Source organism: Camellia sinensis, chromosome 4, assembly GCF_055761805.1.
Source record: "Camellia sinensis isolate YWXY chromosome 4, ASM5576180v1, whole genome shotgun sequence".
Taxonomy (NCBI): Eukaryota; Viridiplantae; Streptophyta; class Magnoliopsida; order Ericales; family Theaceae; genus Camellia; species Camellia sinensis.
In genome coordinates, this window is record NC_138964.1 from 39,176,734 (window position 1) to 39,187,283 (window position 10,550).

Sequence of the window (10,550 nt, forward strand, 5' to 3'; positions counted from 1 at the left end):
GCCACGCGCATCGCGCGCCTCTTGACGCCGACAACCTGGCACGCCTTTTCATGGCACGCCTTTTCATGACTCGGGCACGCCTTTTGATGACACACCTTTTGAGGGCACGACTTTTGAGGGCTCGATATCTACATCCATGTATATCTTTTGGGCAACCTATATACACACTCATACAGTGTCTTCTACACCGGTCCGCTTTATCAATCCCTTTGTTTCAACCTCAAATAGGTTTCTATCTTCACACCTATTTGAGTTTGAGGGGGGGTTATACACAGTATCATGTATAAGTCGCTCATGGCGCACTCCCTAAAGTCGCCCCCTTGGTGCACCACCACAACCTCTGCTACAACGGTCCGACATGACCCCGTAAACTGTCTTCTACAACGGTCCGACATGACCTCGTAAACTGTCCTGCTACAACGGTCCGACATGACCCCATAAACTGTCTTCTACAACGGTCTGACACGACCACACAGTGTCTGCTACAACGGTCCGACATGACCCCATAAACTGTCCTGACATTGATTCCGGTCAGCTTCTACAACGGTCCGACATGACCCCATAAACTGTCCCGACATTGATTCCGGTCAGCTGCTACATCGGTCCGACATGACCCCGTAAACTGTCTTCTACAACGGTCCGACATGACCCCGTAAACTGTCTTCTACAACAGTCCGACATGACCTCGTAAACTGTCCTGCTACAACGGTCCGACATGACCCCATAAACTGTCTTCTACAACGGTCTGACACGACCACACAGTGTCTGCTACAACGGTCCGACATGACCCCATAAACTGTCCTGACATTGATTCCGGTCAGCTTCTACAACGGTCCGACATGACCCCATAAACTGTCCCGACATTGATTCCGGTCAGCTGCTACATCGGTCCGACATGACCCCGTAAACTGTCTTCTACAACGGTCCGACATGACCCCGTAAACTGTCCTGCTACACCGGTCCGACATGACCCCATAAACTGTCTTCTACATCGGTCTGACACGACCACACAGTGTCTGCTACAACGGTCCGACATGACCCCGTAAACTGTCTGCTACAACGGTCCGACACAACCATACAGTGTCTCCTATCCCATTTTTAATTTTATTTGTCAGCTTATTTTTCTGTTTTGTTAATCTCTCCAAACTCAAGTTGGCTAATACCTATCTTCCTTGAGTTTGAGGGGGGCTGTTAATGTAAAATGTAAATTGTAAAATGTAAACTACCACCCACTCCACCTACCACCTCCACTACCACCCACTCCACCTACCACCTCCACTACCACCTTCACCTACTCCCAAATCCTCTCCTATATAAATCCTTGTAATATACACAATATACACATCAATCAATAATAATACATCAATTTATTTTACAGTTATAAATAATTACAAATAATAAACAATCATAGTTTAAATGGTAATTTTGTCTATTAAAAATTAATAGGATTTGAAGGGACAAAAAACGTTATCCAGAACTTAATGGAATTTAAGTTTACAAAATGAGACTTATGTGTAAATGCCCTATAAATAATAGAGAAAATTATTGAAAAGTCCAATCTAAGGAGGGTACAAAGGCTAATCCCATGAGTATTTTTTGTAAAATATTATAGTGAGAAGTATATTTTATTATTTTTGAGTTTTGTTTCTAATTTTACCACTTAATCTATCTGTTCAATTTTTTTTTATCTATTCAAATTTTGAACCTATTTGTTTAAATTTTATCTGTTGAATTTTTTTGAACCTATCTGTCAAATTTGTATCTATCTGTTAAATTTTTAATGTATCTGTTCAATTTTTGAACCTATCTATTTAAATTTTCTCTATTCAAATTTTTATCTGACCAAAATTTTCCTATTTGTTGAATTATTTATTTATTTATCTATTCATGTTTTTATCTATTGAAACCAAAAATGAATTTTTCAACAGATCGTGGTTTCTCTCATCCATGTTTCAATAGATCATTAAATTGTTCTCCATGTATAAAAAATTCGTTGTTGGTTTCACGAAGATTTGCATCAAATCCAACCGACGGAGGAGAAGAACAAGATGTTGTTGTTGTTGTTGATGATGATGATGATGATGATGATGATGAGTAGTAGAGGTGTAGCAACTCATCTCATTTGTCTTGTTTTTTTGGTGCACATAACGCACACTTGTATGTCATGCTTTCATTTCTGCTCTAACATATGCTTCTTTAGAAGAACTATTACAAAGTCATCTTCATTGCGTAAATTTTCAAGCCTAAAACTTTAATACACCAATTATAAAAATAAAAAAAATAAAAATCTTTATAACAATTTATCTATTATTGGACAGAGAATCCCCTACCCTCTCTTCCCCCTCTTCAAAAAAAATAAAAATAATAATAATAATAATAATAATAATAATAATAAAGCTTCAAAAGAAAGAAGAAAGAAAAAGCAAATAAATTGGAAGCCCTAGAGATTAATAAACTGAAGGTGAAACATGATTCGTAGATGAGAACGTGAGTGACTGGTATGGAATTAGGGTTTGTGGTCCATATGAAATGGAAAGAAAAAAGAGAGAATCGAAAGAATAGAGAGATAAAGATGGGGGCTTGTTACCAAATAGAGCAAGAAGTGAAGAGAGAGGGGATTCTTCAAGACCTCTTTAGGTTTCACCCTTACTTCCTCATCTCTCCCCTCGTCGAAGCCCTATCGAAAACCCTTACTTCTTCGCCTCTACCACCTCTTAAAACCTTAGATCAATTTCTCATCTACTGTTGCGGTGGTGCTAGAGGTTGTACTGCTCCACCAAGTTACTTCCTAGCTCCTAAACCTCTTCATTCGACTTCACGTCCTTCACTTTCATCCTCGCTTCCACCATTCCTCCGTACTCTTTCATTGTCGTCGAAAAGCAGCACTGTCAATGAATTCTTCGCCATGACCACCATCAGTGAGCATTATCAGAAGATTCGTGCAAGATTTGTTTGGAAAATCTGATGATAGATAAGAGAGATCTAGCGATCAGAATAGAGTGATTCAGAGAGAAATCCAGAGATCAGAGAAAAACAAAATTAGTATAGAGGGAGATGAGAGAGAGGGAGAGAAAGAGAGAGCGATGGAGATGATGAGATGATGAGAGATAGGGCTGCAAACGAACCGAGTCGAGCTGAGCTTTGCTGAGCTCGAGCTTGGCTCGTTTACTTATCGAGCTCGTTTATTGAGCTCGAGCTCAACTCGATAAGTAACTGGGCTCAAGCTCGGCTCGACTTATTAATATTAATGAAACTCGAGCTCAACTCGGCTCGGTTCGATAAAATATATTTATATATTATTTAATATATAAATAATACATTTATTATATAATTTAAATAAAGATAAAAAAGCCGAACTTATGCAAAGCTCGAGCTCGACTTATTTACTAAAGAGCCCAATATTCGAGCTCGAAGTAGACTCATTTACTAAAAGAACCGAACCAAGCCGAGCCCTTAACGAGCCGAGCTAAGCCTGTTCATGTATAGTTTGTTTCATTTGCAGCCCTAAGGAGAGAGAAAGAGAGACGGTTTGTTTAGGGTTTAGTTGTTTCCAATCGGGTTACAATACACACACACACATATATATATATATACACATGCGTATTTTGTCATTTCACTTACGAATATCTTTATGGGTAAAATATTTTCGATTATCAAGTCAATTCATAGTTTTTAATGATGTTAGAAACATGTTTCAATTAATAATTTAAGTAATTTTATTATTGTATAGGAAAGCAATTATGAATTTCATTTTTTTTTTTGTAGTTAATTATATTAAATAAAAAATTCTGACAAGAGGATATTTGTAATTTTTCAAACCTTAGGGGGGTATTTTTAATTTACCTAATATTTTTTTATTATTTTAATTTTACTTATTTAAATTTTACATATATATTGGATTTTGTAGACCCTGATAAGTACTATTCACTGAACCTTAGGTCTAATGGAAGGTTTGGGAGGAGGGCCTCCCCCAAGGGGAGAGGGTCTGGGGGTACTTTGGTAATTTTTCGTTATTTCCACGTTGTCCTAATTCTATATTTATAAATAGATGACGAAAGTGTCTCTTTTAGGTTAAAAGAGTTATATTATTTTCTGATCATAATGAAAATTGTAGCAGTTGTGGATGTAACTCTATTCTGGAGGGAATCATGTAAATAATTGTATTTCTTTGTGTGTGTTTGATTTCTTTGAATTTGTTTGTTATTTTGTGTCTTATTGATCTTGATTAGGAATAGACGATTTCCTAATAATACATCACATGTGTCATCCATGAGTTAAATATAAAGAGAACACATTGAGTGGTATTTTGAAATCTTCTCTCCTTTTATTGTTAAGTGTCCACTTTTTTATTTAAAATAAAATACTAAACATATTGCCAAGTGTCAAATGCCCATTTTTTATTATTTAAAATTAAAAAATAAATAAAAGAAAAGAATGAGACTTGACCCTAAAATTTTAAGTTTAATAAATCAAACTCTTACTATTTGAGTGTCAAATAATATATGAGAAATATTTTATTTTATTTTTATTTATTTAAATTATAGAGACATTACATGTGCATAATTTTTTATCGGCTATTTTAGATAAAAATAAAAATTATCAGCGTCAAATGCCCGCGTATGCCTTATTCGAACAAAACGCGTGTCACAACTCGTAAACTTTAGTGGTGAGGTAGACAAATATTAATAAAATAAAATTCGATAAAAAGCATTTAGTGAATATTATATTTTTTTATTTTTATTTTTTATTTTTTTGGGGTCCCTTAAATACTTGACTCTAATAAAATATTAAACAACGCGCACATTTTTATTTTTCTCCTCACTTCTCACGTGCCTAACCCATTTCATATTAGTATTATCCTCTTTATATCTTTTTGATATTTTTTTTTTGGGGTTCTATTTTAAATTTAATATGATTATTTAAATTGTTTATTTTGTAAGTCTAATAATGAAAAATTGTGTAAAAAATAAATTTTATCAAAATGATTAGATATATGAGCAAATTTTATATTTTATTTTAAATGAATGACGACTATGAATTTAAATTTAAACCGTCTATTTTATAAAATAAAATATAATTAACTTATCTATTTATCGATATTTGATGAAACTAATTTTTTACATAGACGGTCCTCAGGTTTACGAAATGAATTGTTTGGATTATCATTGTAAGCATGGAATGGTGCCTCCAAAATAAAGTTTGAAATAGTCTAGAGGATACTGGTATCAAGAAAAACCATTCTCATATAAATAGGTAATGCTATAGTACATATGCAAGTTATGACACTTGTGGGGTTACTTATCACAAATGTCACAATTAAATCCTCTTTATTGACAACTATATATATATATATATATTATAGCTAAGGGCAAATTACACCCGTGGTCCCTATATTTTACTTCTTGTGCCATTTTGGTCCATATACTTTCCATTTACTTGATTTTGACTCTTAATTTTAGATTTTGCATAAATTTGGTCAAATTAATAATACTGTTAGTGTTTTTTTTTTTTTTTTTCAAAAAAATTTATCACTAAATTGGTTGAGGTTAACTTACTGAGTTAGATAAATTTATAATTTTACAATTAAAAATATGACACATGACACTTGAGAGGGGAATTTATGCTGAACAAATGAACCAAGCTAACCCTCTTCTAGGGTGTTGAACCAAGTTGGATGATGAACTTGGGTTGTGGGCCGAGCTGAACCTGTGCCTTGGCAATGGGTTGGGGCGAAGCTGGAATGAGACCACGAACTCGGACCGAGCTATCTTATGAGTTTGGACCGCGGGTTGGATTGTGCCTGTACTTTGGTAATAGGTCGGGCAAAGCCATAATTGAGGTCGTTGTCTAGGACCGAATTAAACATACCGACTGAGCTAAATGTGGAAGGCTACTGTGAGCAAATGGGTTGACTAAGCTGGGAAAGAACCTCAGCAGACCGGACTAACCATGTGGAGCCTTGAAGAGCTTTGTTGAGCTGTGAGGTCGCATGACAAGGCTGACCTCGGTTGACTTGGCACGTGAAACATCCAAAGTTAGTACAGTTAGAGATAGCTGAAGTGAGCTTTTATCACAAGTGATAGCCGATCTTGATGTTCCATGTGGCCCAATGGAATGCAAGTAAGAGAGACCACTCACAGTACCCGTCAATACCGTTTGGCAGTTTGGTCAATGCTGTTTGGCGGTATTGATGAGTACGCATGTAAAAAGAAAAGAGAAAAGTACATCCACGTGTCCAACATAAGATAAATGACGTAGTACACGCACAAGTTTGGAAAGCAAGGCAATAGCCTAGATAAAGCGCATGACTTTCCTTAGAGAAGAGGTAAGCAAACTTGCATTATCCATTCTCGCTATTCTCCTTCTCTCAAGAGCGCTGACTTGATCGTTGGAGGGATTTTTCAGCAAATCACCCGCTGGGTAGCTCACCTTCATTGTGTTTCAGGCAGCAAGATGTCGTTTGAAGCAATACTAGCTGGGATGTAAGGAATATGGATGCGAAGAATATTTGCTCCCCGTATGAAAAATCTAAAAATCCCCTAGATATTGATTTGTGATTATGTAACAATTTTAAGCAATATATAACAATCCCAATCAAACAATCAAGACAAATCAACACAACGATTTTAACGTGGAAAAACCACAATTGGACACCTCCAACTGTGATTAAAAAATCACGGGCAACAGCCACAAAACAATCCACTAAGAAGATTTAAAGGAATTACACAAGTATACTCTCAATTATCTAGCGAATCCACGCCTAATTGAACCAACCTCTATGTGTCTCTTCTAACTCCGTCTTCACCTCGGAATTGTCTTTACGATGAGCCACTCCAGAATCCACCGAAGCTTCAGGCTCGAATTCTTCAGAATCCACCGAAGAACAACTCTCTCTCTCTTGTGTATAACAAACAAAACCTTTGATATACTCTCTTTAAAACATGAGTTGAATACTCAATAAAACATCAAAGAAAACTAACAAAATATCCCCAGATATAAACCTTAAGAACCAAAAAGAAGATCTGGAGGACTTCAGGAGTAGTCTAGTTTTGGGAGAAAACCAACTACTTATAGAAAACCAAAAGTAATCCTAGATTTGGAAGAAAACCCAATCCTTATTGAAATCCAAAAAACTGTGTTCGCGCGGTCCGCTCGAGTGCCCAACAGCCCGCTCGAGCGGCTTTAGCAAAATGTGCGCGTGATATAACAGAGGTTCGCTCGAGCGCTAGAGAACTCGCTCGAGCGCGAAATCACACATCTCAGTACTTCTACAGGCGACCAAAACTGCTGGAACTAGGGATTCTCCGCTCGAGCAGGGTAATGTCCGCTCGAGCAGACAGGCAACTTAGAATGCATTTTTGCATTTTGCTTCGGGAGCACTGCCCCTCGACCCTGTCGTGGCGTTGCCCCGGACCCACCAAGGGGCGCTGCCCCCTGGACCCCCGCGAGCTGATCGGGCAGCTCGATCCCCGACATAATCAGCAAAGTGGCAATCTTAAAAGTATTAACATCACAAACTTCTCTGCAAGGCACAATTCAGGTTGGATTCGCATCTAAACTCTCATAGCCTCATTGAAAAAAAAAGTATGAAAACAAATACAACTGAAAGGAGTTTTGTCAAACGGGGTTACCAAGAATAAAAACCTAACACCGTACAACACTTATGTGCATATTTTTCATAAAGAAATGTTAAGAGTCTTAACCAATTGGACCAAGTTGAGACAAAGTCATAAATTCAATATCACAATTGAGCCAATTAAAAATACAGAGACTAAAATGACACAAAGACCAAAGTATAGCGATTGCCGTTGTAATTTGCCCTATAACTAAACACCACATGAGGGAAAACTAAAGGTTTTTTAGATTAAAACTAAAATAATGTTATAACTAATATCACAAAGGGTCATAACTAAAAGCATAAGAGTCTTGTGGCCTGAAACACGTGTATCAATTTCGCACACAAAAAAAAAAGAATGTATTATAAATTTCTCATATATATAAATATGTACCTGTGTATCAATTTCAACTTTGGTATGTGATGTCACCCACAATCTGGAAATTTCATTGATCAGCAGTGGACTTTTGAATCCATTTTCTCTCTCCTTAATACACCTATAAGAAGGACCCTCCACCCTCAAACATTCCACAAACCATTCACCCCTTTCTAACCCATTCCACACTTCAAACTCACTCTCTCTCTCTCTCTCTCTGAGTAGTTTACTTTTCACTCGTAATTCTCTTGATTGGTGATATGGGTATTGAAGGAGAGAAGAGATATGGTCTGTTATTGGCATGCAAGGACTCAGAGTATGTGAAGGAGGTGTATGGTGGGTACTTCAATGTGTTTGTGGCAGCTTTTGGTGAAGAAGGACAGAGATGGGACTTGTTTAGGGTTGTTGAAGGAGAGTTCCCAGACATGAATCAACTTCAAAACTATGATGGATTTGTGGTTAGTGGTAGCCCTTATGATGCTTATGGGAATGACTTTTGGATTCTCAAGCTTTGCTTTCTCTTGCAAACCTTAGATTCCATGAGAAAGAAAGTCCTTGGCATTTGCTTTGGCCACCAGGTAATTCATTGTTCCAATTCAAAATTGTCAATAATAATGCTACCTACTCAGAAAAAATAATCAAAAAAAATTTATTATTATTATTATTATTTTTGGTATATAGCATTTGTGTTAAAATATACAGTTTATTGTAGTATAGCATGAAAAATTGAGATTGACTTAAATTTATCTTCATGTTTATTTTTGTAGGTTTTGTGTAGTGCATTGGGTGGAAAAGTTGGGAAGGCATGCACTGGTTGGGACATTGGGCTAAGAAAAGTGAGAATTGTCAAAGATTTTTCACCATGTGCCTTTCTTGATAGCTTGGATGAGATCCCACCTGCCCTTTCAATCATTGAATGCCACCAAGATGAGGTCCCATCTCTCTCTCTCTCTCTCTCTCTCTCTCTCTCTCTCAATAATTCAGTTATAATCATCAACACTTGGGGGACTAATTCTAAGTTCTAACAATAAAACAATCTATGAAACAAGGTTTGGGAGGTCCCTGTAGGAGCTGAAGTGATAGCATATTCAGACAAAACAAGAGTAGAGATGTTCATCGTTGGAGATCACATTCTTGGAATTCAAGGTCATCCTGAGTACACCAAAGACATTCTTAACAATCTCATTGATCGTCTTCTTACTAATGACTCTATAGAGGTATTTACTACATGTTCTTCTATTTGGCTTTCAATTGCCATAACTTTTTATTTATTTATTTTTATTTTTTATTTTGAAATTCTTTGCATACTGAATTTTAGTTGTATAATTACAGAAAGGATTTGCCGAAGATGTGAAGTCAAAGTTGCAGTTAGCTGAACCAGACAGAAAATGCTGGCAAAGGATATGCAAAATGTTTCTCAATGGGAGATAGAACAGAAATTGCGTTACATTAAATATATGTATGACCACATCAAACCTAAGCAGACTAACTTTGTGTCCCTTTCCTGTGAAATTGGCTATATGAATCATGTTTCGCCATTTTATTATGTCGATAACTATGTACATATATTCCTTTTCCCCCTCACTTGTATCCCTCTTTTCTTTTGTTTACAAAATAAAATCAGCAAGATGTTAATATAAAAAATGTCATTGATGCATCATTCTCATGAATAATTGAATGTGTATGAAAATTCTAAAAGAATAATATTTTCTTAAAACTTAGAGAATCATTCATGAAACTCAGAACCAGTTGTACGATATTTGGGCATTTTGGTCAGATTGAAGAATCTGCGCAAGACTGTTGAATTTATTGGTAAAGAAATTTGTTTTTATGGACCACGACATGCCAGTCATTTTGAGCTAAGAAATTTCTGCAAAATAGTATGAAAGGGATTGATGATTTTTTTTTTTTTTTTAATCGGCAAATCTGAAAGGGACTCGAAGTATAGAATCATGCCTAGACACCTGAGGCACATGAAAATGATTTGAAAGATTATTGTTGTGTTTTTGGGATATGGGCAACGTAATCATGTATTAATACAACATTAAAGCCTCAATAATGTTTTAAAATTCATCGAAGCTCCCTAGTTAAAAGACCACAATTCAATAATTAACCTGAGTTTTAGTGATGTCACCAATGCAAGTGCCACGTAGGATTAGTTTGGAAATTGAGTTATTAGTGATTTTTTGGTGAGGTGAAAAAAAAAAATTTGAATGTATTAGGAATGACTTTTTCTAATTGTATCGAAAATCATGAATTACTGAAATATTTGACTGTTTAAATGATTTTTTGATTTTTTTTTTTTTTTTTGGTGGAAAAAGCTAAGTTGGCAAATGGAGGTGGTTGATTTTTCTGTTATTTTTTTCGCCTTTAGTGAATCTTTTTTTAAAGTTAGGAAAAAAATACTGAGTTTTGAGCTAAGAAATTTCTGCAAAATAGTATGAAAGGGATTGATGATTTTTTTTTTTTTTTTTAATCGGCAAATCTGAAAGGGACTCGAAGTATAGAATCATGCCTAGACACATGAGGCACATGAAAATGATTTGAAAGATTATTGTT

The 10,550-nt window shown here is 35.9% G+C and overlaps 1 protein-coding gene and 1 long non-coding RNA gene across 2 annotated transcripts; one reads left to right on the plus strand and one right to left on the minus strand.

Moving 5' to 3' along the window:
* Window positions 1-201: 201 nt before the first annotated feature.
* On the minus strand, window positions 202-952 carry LOC145823302 (uncharacterized). Its single transcript, XR_014365589.1, has 3 exons — window positions 845-952; window positions 435-684; window positions 202-398 (listed from the first exon to the last, which is right to left on the minus strand). It is a non-coding gene; the product is annotated as an uncharacterized LOC145823302 (long non-coding RNA).
* Window positions 953-8,147: 7,195 nt separating this feature from the next.
* Window positions 8,148-9,635, plus strand: LOC114304430 (gamma-glutamyl peptidase 5-like). The gene is made up of 4 exons (XM_082924646.1): window positions 8,148-8,569; window positions 8,759-8,923; window positions 9,041-9,208; window positions 9,324-9,635. The coding sequence occupies exons 1-4, from the start codon at window positions 8,252-8,254 to the stop codon at window positions 9,420-9,422; spliced, it is 750 nt and encodes a 249-aa protein (XP_082780772.1). The 5' UTR covers window positions 8,148-8,251; the 3' UTR covers window positions 9,423-9,635.
* The last annotated feature ends 915 nt before the right edge of the window (window positions 9,636-10,550 follow it).